This window comes from Bubalus kerabau, chromosome 9, assembly GCF_029407905.1.
Source record: "Bubalus kerabau isolate K-KA32 ecotype Philippines breed swamp buffalo chromosome 9, PCC_UOA_SB_1v2, whole genome shotgun sequence".
In the NCBI taxonomy this organism is placed as follows: domain Eukaryota; kingdom Metazoa; phylum Chordata; class Mammalia; order Artiodactyla; family Bovidae; genus Bubalus; species Bubalus kerabau.
Genome location: NC_073632.1, coordinates 89,950,112 through 89,966,819, shown reverse-complemented (window position 1 = coordinate 89,966,819; position 16,708 = coordinate 89,950,112). Strand labels below are relative to the sequence as shown.

General features: G+C 35.2%; 1 protein-coding gene across 10 annotated transcripts in view; it reads right to left on the bottom strand.

Annotated features, from left to right (window-relative positions):
- The window catches only part of UTRN (utrophin), a 565,993-nt gene that overhangs the window by 342,365 nt on the left and 206,920 nt on the right, over window positions 1-16,708 (bottom strand). For all 10 annotated transcript variants that reach the window (XM_055535865.1, XM_055535867.1, XM_055535866.1 and 7 more), the window contains 4 exons: window positions 11,785-11,955; window positions 6,770-6,949; window positions 4,315-4,443; window positions 1,888-2,058 (listed from right to left, as the gene is read on the bottom strand). In XM_055535865.1, coding sequence (XP_055391840.1) covers window positions 1,888-2,058; window positions 4,315-4,443; window positions 6,770-6,949; window positions 11,785-11,955 — 651 coding nt within the window. The remainder of the gene's footprint in view (window positions 1-1,887; window positions 2,059-4,314; window positions 4,444-6,769; window positions 6,950-11,784; window positions 11,956-16,708) is intronic.

Here is a 16,708-nt window from a genome sequence, read left to right as displayed (position 1 = left end):
CAAACTTCAAAAAAGTATATCTTTCTCAATGCAGTACTTTCAGACAATATCTATATAGAAACAGTTTATATGGACGTGCCTAAAATCAATGTGTGTGCAGGCTCAGTCGCTTCAGTCATGTTTGACTCTTCATGACCCCATAGACTGCAGCCCACCAGGCTCCTTGGTCCATGGGATTCTCCAGGCCAGAATACTGTAGTGGGTTGCCATGCCCTGTCTCCAGAAGATCTTCCCAACCCAGGGATCAAACCCATGTCACCAAAATCTTCTGCAATGCAGGCAGATTCTTTACCAGTGAGCCACTGGAGAAGTCCAAAATCAATGTAACAACTTTAATAAAATGAAATGCAGGAAAACTGGCAGTATTGACTGAATATGGGGAAGCTAGCAACCTCCCTGGAAAAATCTATTTACAGCAGTTATATGTGCAACTTTCACAACAATTTCAAGGAATTCTACAAAGTGATCCTAAGGGCATATTAAGAGACAAGCAAAAAGACATGCATAAGAGAATTTTAACAAGACAATATTTATAAAAGCACAATAAAAGTGGAAAACTGACTTAAAAACCACAACAGATCATATAATTGAATAGCTGTTAAAAACCTTGTCAAAGGAGAATACACAAAACAATATAAAAATTTTGATACTTTAATATCACATACATATAAGAATAGAATTACACGCCAAAATGTTAACAGAAATTATTTATGGGAAAAATAATCATTTTCTTCGTACTTTCTTTCAATCCACCTCCTATGTCTCCTGTATTACTCTTTTACATTTGTAGAAAAATCTCCCATAGACCTGCTGAAAAGACTAAATAAGTAAGCTTAGGTCACAAGGTAAGGAAGGCAAGAATTAAAGCAAGATTTTTATTTGTTTTCTTTAAGTTGCAAATAATCTAAATATATTCTTAGGCTATGAAAGATAGTTTGGCCTATTATATCAGATATTTTGGGGTTCCCTGGTGGCTCAGTGGTAAGAATCTGCCTGCAAATACAGGATACCCAGATTTGATTTCTGGGGCAGGATGATCCCCTGTAGAAGGAAATGGTAACCCATTCTGGTATCCTTGCCTGGGAAATCCCATGGACAGAGCTGCTGGTGGGCTGTAGTCCATGAGGTTGCAAAGAGTCAGACAGGACTTAGCAACTAAACGACAACATCAGATATTTCAAAACAAAGCAAAGTTAGAGAATATTTGCTGCTGTTCCTGCTGCTAAGTCACGTCAGTCGTGTCCGACTCTGTGAGACCCCATAGACGGCAGCCCACCAGGCTCCCCCGTCCCTGGGATTCTCCAGGCAAGAACACTGGAGTGGGTTGCCATTTCCTTCTCCAATGCATGAAAGTGAAAAGTGAAAGTGAAGTCACTCGGTCATGTCCAACTCTTAGCGGCAAAAATGAGGACCCTTCCTCTTAGATAATTTCAATACTTGAAACCTTTTCTCAAATGGGTTATTATCTTTAATACTAACTTCTTAGATTCTCTCCTTCATTTGCACAATCATAAATAAGAACAAATGCTCCAATCAAAGAAAAGTGATAAAACCATTTTTGTTTAATTTTTTGTTGTATATACCATATAATTGAGGCTTCCCAGGTGGCGCTAGCAGTAAAGAACCTGCTTGCCAATACAGGTAGATGTAAGAGACGTGGGTTCAATCCCTGGGCGGGGAAGATCCCCTGGTGAAAGGCATGGCAACCCACTCCAGTATTCTTGCCTGGAGAACCCCATAGACAGAGGAGCCTGGCAGGTTACATTCCATAGGGTCACAAAGAGTCGGACACAACTGAAGCAACTTAGCAGTAGCACCATATAACTACCTACCATTCAGCTACATATGTACAAGAAAACAGTTTTATATAAAAACATAATTACTTACTTTGGCACTTCTGATGTGTTGAGAGACCTTTTCAAAATTTCTGTTCAATTCAGCTAATTTTGGTTCTACAAGCTCCCGGCTTGAGCCTCCACGTGCATTCATCAAAACAACAGCTTGATCTCGGACACTTTGTACTTGGAGATTGACATCATCCATCTCAGAGAGTAAACGCTAATTGTAAGAAAGCATGAAATTATCACATGGGAAAAATCGAAATCAAACATGGGTGCAGTGTTAACTGGAAAGTAAAGGGAGCTTAAACAAATGTCTGAGACTCCTAGTAAGACACTTCAGTACCATCAATTTGAATAAGAGCTGTTCATATATTTAAAGAGAGAGAGAGAGACTCATTCATGCTATACGGGAAGCATTTTAAACTATTCCTAGTTTATATAAAACTTTACTTTATAATTGAATAGTCTATAAGATTTATTGTGTCATTTATTTCCTCAACCATCTTATTCTAAGAATTGTGAAGTTTCTTGAGGCTGATAAAAGATTAAGTAGCAAGGAACAAACTTTAACTTCTTTTCCCCCTAGAAATCTTGTTTACCACCATCCCCCTTCCCTTGGTGAAGGTAAACTGATTTGGAAGGGAGTTGAATATTTTTAACTAAAATGCACAACATTACGCAGTTTCCTCTGGCTAATTTCATAATGGTCATTAAATTCATTTTCAGGCCTAAGAAAGGGATGCAAATACCTGCCTCAATTTCTACTTCATTCGTAAGTTTTTGAAAAGTGCTGGAATTCTCTCAGAAGTATGGCTATGAGTACATTTTGAGTGAAGTACTAGCTTATCTGTATGTGTCTATAAATTTTGCAGCTGTTTTCCTGGTGATTTACAAGAATGAAGGATACCGCAAGGCACTCAATGATCTAAGACATGGAGCCTAATCCACTGTTCTGAAGAATCTGCTTACTTGTTATGGTGGCTGAGAGAAAATAAGAAGTTTGAGGAAGTTTTAAAATTAGTGTATGTAGCTAGAAACAGGAGAATATCAGCTTAACTATGGAACTTTTAGAATGTGTTCTCTTGCATCTAAATCTGATTGTCATATTAAAAAAAACAACAACAACAACCAGCCACTGCTTGTCTCAAATTTTGCTAGTTGTGTAGCGATTCTTGAAATTCCCTTTAAGAAAAATCAAGTGGAAAGAAATAAACACTTTGCAAATAGGTCTTGGCTTTTACAAAAAAATTGTCTAAAGGTTATGTTAAACATATGCTAGTGATTTAATGCAATAAATTTAATAAATTTACTAAAAATGTAGTCCTGGAAATAAGGAAAATGTAGTGAAGAAAGGAATCTATCTCATTCTTTAAAGGTTTTATAGATGCATAATTAAACACTTTAAAATGGTTTTGTTTCATATGAACCATTCGGCATGAAAAAGCTCTGTTACGTCTAAAGGACCTGAAATAATTGTTATTTTGCTGGCAACAGACACATTCTTTATTGTTTGCAGGTTCCTCATCAAATCTTTAATTATGCAGTGATTCCTGTCATCAATAAACAACGTGAAGGGGAAAAAAGATTCATTCAGTAATGTCTGCAAAATGTTGCGAGAGTATATTTGTAACCCAGAATTCAACTGTTCATCCATGTCTGATGTGTCAGAGAGTTCCAAAGAAGGATTGGTGGGGCCTGAGCAGTAGATAGAAAAGATTTCCCAGGGGGAATTCTTAAAAGTTAGGTCTGACCTTCAACTTTGAAACAAGATGTAAAAACACAGGAAAGAATAAGGGCTACTCTTGGCACTTTTCTGAGACTCTGGAGTCCCCAAGACAAAAATTTCTTCTTTGCTTATCACCAGTGAGTAAGGGTATCAAGAAGCTGAGCAAAGTGAAGAAGTCTGCCATACTGCACTTCTGAAAAAGTGTACTATCTTTTTTTTCACAGCTGATCCCTCTAAAAAGCTGGGTCGGGGGGGAATATGCACCAAGAAATGAAAGCCAAATACTCATTATGAAGTCAGTTCTGCTCCAACTTTCTATAAATTGAAGAAATTGAAGAAACTTTCAATTTCTTCCTAATGTTGCAAGTCATGAAAAAAATAACTTTTTCATGCACTTTCAAGCACTTTTGCTGTTAACTAACGATGCAGCATTCAACTATGCAACATGACAAAATGAAGAAGTATTTTCTGTTTTCCTAGCTTATTAAATTACAATGGAAAAATTATGTTAACAATCTCATAATGTGGCACTTTCAGATGCCAATTCTTACCTAAGAGGAATGGAACAAAAATTTAGCTAAGACAAAAACCAAAGAAAACACAAACAAATAAACAAAAAGACTCATTCTGTTTATCCCACCAACATAAAAACACATGTGTACAAGTAACTTGAAGTATTCCTCAAGAGAAAGGTGACAGCTAAACCTTCCATTCTCAGAAGTGTTACTGATCCTCTATGTCTGCTACCTTCACAATTTCTTCCCGTTTGCTTGCTGGCTTCTTTTCGATCTCATCCAATAGTGCTTCAGCTTGATAAAGCCAGGTGCTTATGTGGGCAACATTTCCATCAAATATTTCCAACTGGTTCTGATGGTTCTAAAAAGGAATTAATAAAACACTGATACAACCATATGAAATAATTAAGACAATAATCTTCGAAGACATTTTAAAAGTCTTCAAAGACCTAAGTAATGCTGAATTTCAAGAACTTCTACCTTCCTGCAAAGCTCTTCCCCAATGGATAAATCTCATTCCAAAAAATGCACAGATGTAAAAGTGAAAGTGTTAGTCACTCAGCCATGTCCGACTCTGCAATCCCATGGACTGTATGTAGCCTGCCAGGCTCCTCTGTCCACGGAATTCTCCAGTCAAGAATACTGGAGTGGGTAGCCATTCCCTTCACCAGGGGATCTTCCCAACCGAGGGATCAAACCTGGGTATCCCACATTGCCAGCAGATTCTTTACCGTCTGAGCCACCAGGGAAGCACAGCTGTGGTTGGGTACTTTTTCATTTAATTTAGACCTCAACATAATGAAAAATTGAAGAATAAAAGGCAAAAAGTTTCTTTACAAATTTCATTTTATTTTAATCCCTATTTCTCATTCATATATTACAAATAATTTTTTTGGCCTGCCTTGATTATATTAGTTAAGAACTCATTTAAGGCAGCAGCAGCATTTAAGGAAGTACTAGTAAAAAAGTAATTCAAATATGCTTGAATAGATTTTGCCTACTCAAAGCTTGAGTGCTTGAGGCAGGGCCCATGTCTTTTCACCTCAGTACCATCAGCACTTAACATGACACTTGGCATAGACCTCAGTGATATTTCCTGAAGCATGATATAACATGTGGTTGAGAGATAAATTTGAAAACAGAAGCAAACACTTAAGCCAGTTAAAACAGGGCAGACTTCCTGAGGCAAAAGCAAGAATTTAGAATGTGATCAAAAAGAGTGCAGAAGCCTTATGATGAAATTAACAATTTTTAGGAAATATATTTTATAGGATGAAGGAAGTTTAAAAATAAGCAAATTATTAACCTATAACATGAAATAAATCATTGAAAAGTAAAATGAGAATAAATGACATAAGTAAAGTTTTGACAGTGGTCTGGATTCTAATTAAGAATTGATAAACATCAGACCAAAGCAGATAAATCAAGTGAAATAGAAAGATATTATTTGAAAGGAGAATTTAGAAGGCACAGACTGCAGAAGACAGAAGTAAGGACCATGAGAATGTGGAATAAAACTAGTTAAAATAAAAATGAATGTATAAAATAGTTAAAGAACATATTCTATGAGCCAAGATTTCACATTTGTTATTCAACACTTAACAACTTTGTTAGATATGTTCTTTTAATTCCATTTTATATATAGGGAAATTAAAACTTAGTGAAATTAAGTAATTAACACAAGGTTATGAAGATAGTAAGTTGTAGATGAACTCTGAATATCAATCTGACAGGTCAAGATGTAAGCCCACCAACTTCAATGCCCTACACATTCTGATTGATTTCAATAAATATTGAAACACATCATAATTTATTCTTCTCTGTTTCTATCCATTACCCAGTAATTCTATGAATTTGGAAAAAGTCCTATCTCAGATATATCTGAAGAAATAATAATTTATAGATGAGAACTCTTTTTGAGGGAGGAGATAGTGATGCTGCTATATAGTATTCATTGCCAGTATTAATACAAGAGCAACAGAAAACATTATGAAAGTAGAGGGTCACTATTTTCATGAAATACTAGTTAATTGTGTAGTGGTGTAACAAAGATTAATAGCATATAACACTTAACAATTACTATAATTATCATAATAATATCTAAAATTGATTGTTTTTAGTTATATAAGAGCACTACATGTTTTATACTATATAATCACAAAAACTGTATGAGGTAAAAATTATAATAATGTCCATTTTACATATGAGAAAACTGAGATTTAAAGAATGCTTAATTTAAGTAACTTGACCAAGGTCCTCCAGTTTATAGTCAAAACTTTAACTTGGGCTATCCAATATTAGAACCTGTGCCCTTAACTAGTACACCAATTTTAGAACATTACAAACATTATATATATATATAGTCTGTAATAGTATGAAAATTAAATACAATATTAAGTCATTTAAACTGTAGCAAATAAGTTACATTTAGTAAGATGTTCAAGTACATATTTCTAGGTATATCACAAATGGTTTATTACTTAATAGAAATGAAGTACTTTAAACTCTTTCTGGTTATTATCTTTTCAAAGCAAAATATAAATGGTAGTCTAAATGAAATTAATTCACAAGCAAAACATTATTGTGACAAACAGAAAACAGGCTTTGGAATTCCAGTCAAAGCTGTCTTCATTTTCACGTATTCGCAGGAGAAACGATCTCGCCATGAGGCTCTTGCTGCAACTCACCATCAGGGTGCTGCACCAATCCTCAGCCCAGGTGCGAACCCGGCTCCAGCCAGCACTAAGCACACAGAGCTTCTCTTCCAAGACGGCCTCGCTGCCCTCGATCAAGTTCCGTAGGGCAGCACTGCTCTCTGTGATGCTGTTCAAATCAGCTTTTCTTTTTTCCAGATCCTTCAGAATATTCTAGAAAATAAAAATTCCAAGACCCACTTGATCTTGCAGAACATTATAAAAGTTTACACAACCTTCACTTTTAAAATATTTTTCTTCCATATATATACAACTCCCTAGATTGCTTACACACGTCAAAAGTGCACAAGATTCCACAACTTGCTAACATGAGAGTTTTTAAGTTTTAAATAAAAGTTAACTATTTAATTATACGAATACCAAAGACTGTAATGATCTTAGATGTGGAAAGGTAATTATTTCATTTATTTTTAAGTATAAATTTATTACACACCAACAATTATCTGCATCATAAGTTTAGATATAAAGAATCAATTTCATTATCAGTAACTACAAGCGGGCGAAGCAGAACTACCCCAGAACTTAAAATGCTAAAATATTCATAGTGAGTTTATCTCCTTGACTACCACAGGAAACAACTAACGTGCACTATATTTATTTGCAAGGACTACAACCTGACACGAAGAACCGACTCATTTGAAAAGACCCTGATGCTGCGAAAGACTGAAGGCGGGAGGAGAAGGGAACGACAGGATGAGATGGCTGGATGGCATCACTGACTCGATGGACATGAGTCTGGGTAAACTCCGGGAGTTGGTGATGGACAGGGAGGCTTGGCGTGTTGCACTCCATGGGGTTGCAAAGAACTGGACAAAACTGAGCAACTGAACTGAACTGAACAGCCCTATAACTAGGTAACTTAACATACAGTCTGTTTATAAACATTACAAAAAATATTTCATCTTAAGTACATCACAGGAAAAGGAGCACGTCTAAGCTTTGGTTCCGCAATTGTCATATTATGTAATGGTAATACTCTGGATGGTATTACAATAACTTGATTCTCACATTTATAAGTTTGACCAGAGAATTATAAAGAGAATGTTGGGTTCCAAAATTAAAGCTGCAAAGTTCTTTCAATCAAAAAGTGGCATGCACATATCTACCCTACTGCTGTTGTACCTTTTTAGAATAATATTTAAATAAATCATTTCAAGGAGCTCAAGTCCACATTCAGTCTCACATTATTCAATCACATTTTGAAAGATAAAAATCACAAGTGAGTCAAGATGTAAGACTCATTTGGCCTCATTAATTATCAGTATATTTATAAAGACATCAAAATACTTCTCTCAAGTAAGTGTTCTTCTCCAGCAAGGAGGGGAAAAAAAAAACAGAAAAACAGAATACCCACAGCCATGCTCTCTTCAGTTATTAACTTTCTACATTCCTTCAGTGGCTATGGACTGATTGGCTGCAATAGTCTTTAAAAACTATAAGAAATAATTAATTACATGCAACTAAATTTAAACAGTACACAAACTAAACAGATTTTATTGTAAAGAAAATGGCTACACCGAAAATGCTGATTTTTAAGCTATGGAATAAAAACATTAAATTCTGGAATGAAGATGCTATTTAAATTTTGCATTGGAAAATAATTTTATATGATTTTATAGTGGTGGAATGGAGAAGGCAATGGCACCCCACTCCAGGACTCTTGCCTGGAAAATCCCATGGACAGAGGAGCCTGGTAGGCTGCAGTCCATGGGGTCACTAAGAGTCAGACACGACTGAGCAACTTCACTTTCACTTTCATGCATTGAAGAAGGAAATGGCAACCCACTCCAGTGTGCTTGCCTGGAGAATCACAGGGACGGGGGAGCCTAGTGGGCTGCCGTCTATGGGGTCACACAGAGTCGGACACGACTGAAGCGACTTAGCAGTAGCAGCATAGTGGTGGAAATACACTGAAGAGTTGTAAAATATGCATGGTTCTTAAATCCGACAATACAACATTGAAAAAATTGGGTGATAACGTTACGTACTGATGTTTCATTTGGTTTACTTTAATGATGTGAATGTACTGTGAATTTGTGATTTGTATATACCATCTTCATTATTTCAAATCTGAAATAAGATTAAGTGGGAATTTAAGAGTGAATGGTTCCAGAAGAAATAAATATCATTACTTACTGTCTTTGCCTTAAAAATTATGAGAATCAACTGAAAAACTAATTGAATTTATGTGAGTGCACAAAGATGATTAAAGATTAAATATGCAAAAATTGATGTTGCCTGTGTACCAGCTATATGAAATTAGTTTAAAATAAAAAGAAAAGTATACTTTTTACATACCAATAAAATAAATACACAGGAATAAACTTTTTGGCATATATGCATAATGTTTACAAAGCATTATGTAGAAAGGGAATTTGGAGAGGAAATGAGACATTTACATGTTACTAAAAAGACTTAATTTAGTAAAGATGTCAATTCCCCTCAAAACAAATTTATAAATTTAAGGCAATTCAAACCAAAGTTTCTAAAAGAATTTTTTTAAGAATTTAAGAGTAATAATTTTAAAATTCATATGCGTATATACAAAGGAAGGAACATAAAGTCAGGAAATCCTGTCATTAACTACATGCTGAAGTTTATTATAGAACCACATATTAAATACTTGTAGAACTTTTCAGAGGGTCAGATCAGTGAAGCAGAAAATAAAGGAAAGTAACAGACAAAAAGAATACATGAATTGAGCAGGTCAAATCAGTGAGGAAAGGATAATTATTCAACAAATAGTGCTGAGATAACTAGCAAACTATTTGGGGAAAAAAGGGTTAGAGCCTTACCTCATTACATACACCAAACTAAATTCCAGAAGGATTAAAGCATTAAAGGTAAAAAAAGATGAAACTATAAAAGAGCTAGAAGAGAATATAAGTAAATAATTATGTAATTTTGTTGTAAAGTTGGCCTTTCTAAACACTAAAGGCAGAAATAATTAGGAAAAAAAAGATTTTATTCTTTAAAAAATGTATAATAACTGTTTTAAAAATATACAGAACAGAAAGGAAACTAGATGGCAAAAAATTGCATCAATACACAACATATTAAGCTTTAATAATTGTAACAGGTAAAGATCTCCAAATTATAAGATCAAATGGAGACAGAAGCTACAAATGGCCTATATGCTAAAGGAAAATGTTCTAATTAAATAACCAAGACATGTTATTTGCCTACCATTGTCAAAAGTTTAGTTAAAACAGGCAAGTAGGAATTCTCACTCACAGCTGTTGGGTAAAACATTTCTAAAGGACAATTTCATAACCAGTATAGACTTTAAAATGGATACATCCCTTGACCCAATATTTTTAGAGCTAAGAATTTATCCTCAGAAAATTAATTACAAATATATGCTAGGATTTAACCACAAGTTTACTCATCACAGCAGTTTTTACAATAGTGAAAACTGGTAATAATTTAAATGGCTATGAATGGAGGAATGGGACAATAAGAAATAAAATATTCAATGAAATGCTATCTATCTCCAATGTGCGACACAAAACACTTGCAGATAAAAGAAAATGTTAAAGATATAACCTGCTTTTCAAAAAGGTAATGAAACGCTAGATATAATTCTTTTTAAAAGATATACTTGTGCCTCCATGTCTACATGGGCCTACAAAAAAACTGAAATGATAACAGGGTATTCTTTGAACAAAGATCATTTTTGCTCCTGTCTCTTTTTTGCTATTACTCTATGCAAATATCATTCAATTAGCTTATAGGATTCATGGGACTAATAAAAAATAATGACTTGCAAAGTGTATTGTAGAAAAAAGATAATATTTCCTTGAAAAAACTCTAATTAAAAAAAATATATAGTTAAGTGCCTTTGGTTGTCATTCATCCACTGTAACCCATGAATTCCAGTGTTTTTCACTTCCTTCATGTATCCCTTTTACTCCACACAGCCCACAGCAATTATACATTCCATGAGCTATTAAACTGAGAACATTCTTTCTAATGACTAATATCTTGAGTTTCTTACAACAGCTAACTCCAAAGAGCATTCAAATTAAGGAATTATATCACACCACCTCAGAGCACTTCCCTCTTCACACCCCAAAAGTCGACACCCGTAGAAGTCAAAACTGATACCTGGGGTTTTATATAAAGCTCTGTCACACTACTGATCATTTATTTTCAGCATTTATCTCTAGTATACATGCTTCTTAGAAAATGAATTGAGAAAAAGAGAATGCCTTGGTTAAAAAAAAGAAAAACTACTTCGTGTTTCATTCAATTCTTTGTCCACCTCAAAAGAGAGAACTGGCAAATCAACTCTCTAATCTATGTGATTTCTAAGTAAATATAGGACTAGAGAAAATTCTTTGATCTTTTATTGATTTTTTTTTAAATTCTGTGTCTCTGCTCTCTACAGTTAGCAATTAGCTTGCAATAGAAAGATTAGTTACTGGTACAAAACTTACTATAGAAGAATTAATAAATTCAGCAAAATACTTTGTGAAGAATGAATACTCAAAAAATGTCACTGATTTTGAAGGTGATAGTTACACTGTATAAGTATAATGACTACAAAGACTTTGTTGGGCCATGTGAGTTTAACTCTTCAGCATCAAGATAAAAATATCTTCTGGGGAATTCCTTTCCAGTTGTTTGGACTCTGCACTTTCACTGTCAAGGACCCGGGTTCAATCCCTGGTGGGGAACGAAGATCCCACAAGCTGAGCGGTGTGGCCAAAATCAATCAATAAATCTTTCCCCTATCTTAATATATACATATGTATATATTATATGTATATGTGTATATATACATGTGTGTGTGTGTCTTCTGAAGTTAGTTGCTTTTAAAATATTCTTATTCTTTTTTAGGACAGAGATGTGGAAAAAAGAATGGAAAAAGGAAAAGACGATATTTAGTATGAAATGGAGACAAATGACATACACCCAGGTTTCTCTGATCAAAATGCCACAGGTTACATTGATAATTTTTGTGGTTCACCTGAACTACAACTTACTTTAGCCCAGGAAATTTCTGTATCCAAATCACCAAGCAAAGTTTCTGAAGTGGATTTCTGTACCAATTCTGTTTCGGTAACAGAAAGCCATTCAGAGAGAGAAGCAGCCTCTTTCTTCATTTTCCGAGCCAACTGGGATGCTCTTTCCAGATCCTGTTTCCCCTCTGTCACCTTAAAAAAAAAAAAAAACACGAGAGAGATGAACATGGGTGGAAACAAATATGAACTAAAGATCCACACAGATTCACAGTTAACCCCCAAGACATACCTAACCTTTATCTCTGGCACCTAGAATCACTCCATTCTTGCATTTCTGCAGGAAGACAATATACTGTAGTGGTTAAGTGTCAGGCAACCCTGGATTTTCATCTTAGTTCTACCACTTAACTTCCTAAGTGACCCTGGTAGAGATATAGCCCTCAGAAGGTTGTTATGAGTTTTTAGTGAGGAAAATATATACACGAAGGTCTTGCCCCAGTCCCTTCAACAAGATTAAGGAATCAATTAATATCATCTTTCATCATTTTGAGCAGAAGATGTCTTAAAACCCTCTCAATGAGGGATTCTGTTTAAAAAACAAACACACATCAATATGAGGGAGAAATAGCAAGATTTTTTACAATCATATGTTTCACAATTAACCGCTTAATTTAAAATACATTAAATGTTTGGCAAAACTAATACAATTATGTAAAGTTACAAAATTTAAAAAATAAAATAAAATACATTAAATGGCTATGGATTACAAACTTTTATTACTATTTTGTTCTTACTGTTGTTGTTAGAAAGCAAAATTAACTTAACAGACATTTACCAGCCTCTCATATTATACTAATGAATCTACACATGTCATACAATAAAACCCTCTGATCAGCACTATTTTTTCCACTTGACAGTGAAGCTTAAAAAGGTTAAGGCCATGAGCAGAGCAGCATGACCATGAGACTGAGCCTGGTCTGACCACTGGCATTACACAATGGTACATTCAGACTAAAGTGATTCGCAACCTAATGCTGAGCTGACACTTTAAAGGATGTCAAACACAATATATACAAGAAAATATGTTCCTCCTTTTATGTACATGTATGTATAGATGATAATATTATAAGTAGTAGAGTGAAATGTCATGTATGGGATGAAATTTTTTAGATGATATAAAATAATATAAACTTTCTTAGATATAGAAATCAAATTTTCTTAGTAAGTAAAATGGGATTGCATTTCTTACTCATCCTATAAGTTTATTTTTACTCTTGCATGTCTCAAAGATTGATTATTATTCAATTCCTTCTTAAAAATGAAATTTTTTTCCTATGGAGTTTAATTAAAATTCATGACTCTAAATTAATAGCACTTCAAGGCAGACTTCAGGAGAAAAATATTTGAATTATGTTAAAAGATATTATGATACTTATCTGACTGACAAGCCCAGGCAACTACACAATCATCATAAAACTTAATGCTACCAAAGATTTTGGTATACCAGGAAGAAAATAATTTACAGTTCAACTTATAACAATTTACACTCTCTTCAGCTGATCTAATCAATACATTTTAAGATGTATTGCATATTAAATTAGGCAGTATCAAGTTGTAACTCTTTTACCTAATCATTTATCCCTTCTCTCTCCTAGATATGCAAACATTCCTTCTCAACAGGATCACTCCCACCAAGGATGAAACATACTCAAGCATCTGTCTGTCTATCTCTCTCTCACACACACACACACACACATACACACACAAATTTCCTCCTTTGGCCCCACCTTTCCTCCCTCTCTCCTACCTTTCCCATGCAAATTCTCAAAACCATTTGTCATCCCCCATACAGTGTTCAAGCCATGACATTCTGGCTTCTACCTCCATCATTCCACAGAAATCATCTTTGCTAAGCTCCGTGATGACCCCAATGGCAAAAGAGCTAATGTATGCTTTTAAGTGGATGCCTTGTTCAGTAATATTCCAAACAAAAACCTACACTCATTCTCCAAATACCCTCCTTCCTTCAGCTTCCCAGACCTAGCACATTCCTGGTATACTACCACACTTCTTACCACTTTTTTATATGTAGTTTCTCATGCATATAAAACATATGGTGGCACAATGTATGTTTTTAAGGTGTATACTGTAATCATTTTATACACATATACATTGTGATATGAGTACCACAGTTAATTAACGCCTCCATCATTACATAGTTACCTTTTTCTGTGGTAGGTCTTAGGCAGATCTTAAGATCTACTTTCTTAGCAGATGTCAAGTTTGCAATTATGGAAAACAACATGGAGGGCCCTCAAAAAATTTAAAAAAGAAACTACTACTATATGATTCAGCAACTCTACTCCTGGTACACAACAAAGGAAATGAAATCATTATTTTAAAGAGATATCTGCATTCCCATACTCACTGCAGCATTATTCACAATAGCCACTGATAAATAAATGGATAAAGAAATGTGGTATACACACACACACACACAAACACACATACATATATACTTTAGTCTCTTTTAAAAGCTCAGTCAGTTCAGTTCACTTCAGTCGCTCAGTCGTGTCCAACTGTTTGCGACCCCATGAATTGCAGCATGCCAGGCCTCCCTGACTCAATGGACATGAGTCTGAGTGAACTCTGGGAGTTGGTAATGGACAAGGAGGCCTGGTGTGCTGCAATTCATGGGGTCGTGAAGAGTCAGACACGACTAAGAGACTGAACTGAACTGAGGCCTCCCTGTCCATCACAAACTCCCGGAGTTCACCCAAACTCACATCCATCGAGTCAGTGATGCCATCCAGCCATCTCATCCTCTGTCGTCCCCTTTTCCTCCTGCCCCCAATCCCTCCCAGCATCAGGGTCTTTTCCAATGAGTCAACTCTTCACATGAGGTGGCCAAAGTACTGGAGTTTCAGCTTTAGCATCACTCCTTCCAAAGAACACCCAGGACTGATCTCCTTTAAAATGGACTGGTTGGATTTCCTTGCAGTCCAAGGGACTCTCAAGTCTTCTCCAACACCACAGTTCAAAAGCATCAATTCTTCAGTGCTCAGCTTTCTTCACAGTTCAACTCTCACATCCATACATGACTACTGGAAAAACCATAGCCTTGACTAGATGGACCTTTGTTGGCAAAGTAATGTCTCTGCTTTTCAATATACTATCTAGGTTGGTCATAACTTTCCTTCAAAGGAGTAAGCGACTTTTAATTTCATGGCTGCAATCACCATCTGCAGTGATTTTGGAGCCCAAAAATATAAAGTCTGACACTGTTTCCCCATCTATTTGCCATGAAGTGATGGGACCAGATGCCATGATCTTCATTTTCTGAATGTTGAGCTTTAAGCCAACTTTTTCACTCTCCAAAGCTCATCTTCTTCAAATATCCTCCTAAGTGATGTAATCCCTCAAAACTTACTTAATTCAGGGCCTTTTCTTTTTTTGTCTATTGATATATCCTCTCCCTAGGCAATCTCATCATCACTGAAAATTTTAATTATCACCTCTATGCATATGACTCATAAAATTTATATCTTCATCCCAGATATATTCTCCAGACTTGAATAACTGTGTGAATATCTGACATATGCAATTAACTCTCTCAAAAAGAAGCTCTTACCATACGTGTTCCAGATGTGCAATGTATCAAAAATGGTATACAGTATATCACATCAGTAATCTAATCTTGCAGAAGTGAAATCCAAATTGCCCAGGAAATGTATGACTGTTAGTAATCTCAAAGTGATCACAAAATTTCAGCTTGTATTCTCTGGGCTTGTGTAGAAACTTGGTTAATATTTAATAACCACAGAAGGGTCTAATATATTATCTAACACAGCTTTTCAATATTAATGAGAATGTTTCACTTCATTTGTTTCTGTGTTTTATCTTGTTTTTGCTTGTCTGGTTTCAGGGAAGAGATTCTCAATAAGAGAAGACGTTAAGCTTAATGGATCAAGTCAGTCATTCACAATAAAGGGCCTAAAAACTTCCCCACAGATTCACTAAAATGTCCAAATTATAGACGTTTCTGAATAGGATTTTAAATCCTGCTGGATTAATGTGAAGTTCCTGATACTATTTATTAGAGTCCTAATGTTTTTAACATTTCTCAATGGATTGTTCAATCTAGAAATCCAAGGACCAATAACCTGTGTTTATACAGAGACTATTACTTGTGGAGTTTCCTCATAATAATTTATGAAATGTCTGTAGCCTTTGAAAATATAGAAATTAGTCTGGATTAAATATTAAAAATACATTTATATGTAACTATTCATCATTTTAATAGTAACATACTCTGTGAAAAGGTAAAAAGATATGATACTGAAAGATGAACCCCACAGGTCAGTAGGTGTCTATATGGTCTATAAGGTGTCTATAAGGTCAATATGCTACTGGAGGAGAGTGGAGAAATAGCTCCAGAAGGAATGAAGAGGCTAAGCCAAAGTGAAAACAATGCTCAGTTGTGGATGTGACTGGTGGTGAAAGGAAAGTCCAATACTATAAAGAAAATATTGCATAGGAACCTGGAATGTTAGGTCCACGAATCAAGGTAAATTGGAAGTGGTCAAAGAGAAGATGGCAAGAGTGAAAATTGACATTTCAGGAATCAGTGAACTAAAATGGACAGGAATGGGTGAATTTAATTCAGATGACCATTATAACTACTACAAAGCTATGGTTTTTCCAGCCGTCATGTATGGATGTGAAAGTTGGACTATAAAGAAAGCTGAGCACCAAAGAATTGATGCTTTTGAACTGAGGTGGTGGAGAGGACTCTTGAGAGTCCCTTGGACTGCAAGGAGAACCAACCAGTCCATCCTAAAGGAAATCAACACTGATTATTCATTGGAAGGACTGATGCTGAAGTTGAAACTCTAATACTTTGGCCACCTGATGCAAAGAACTGACTCATTGGAAAAGACTCTGA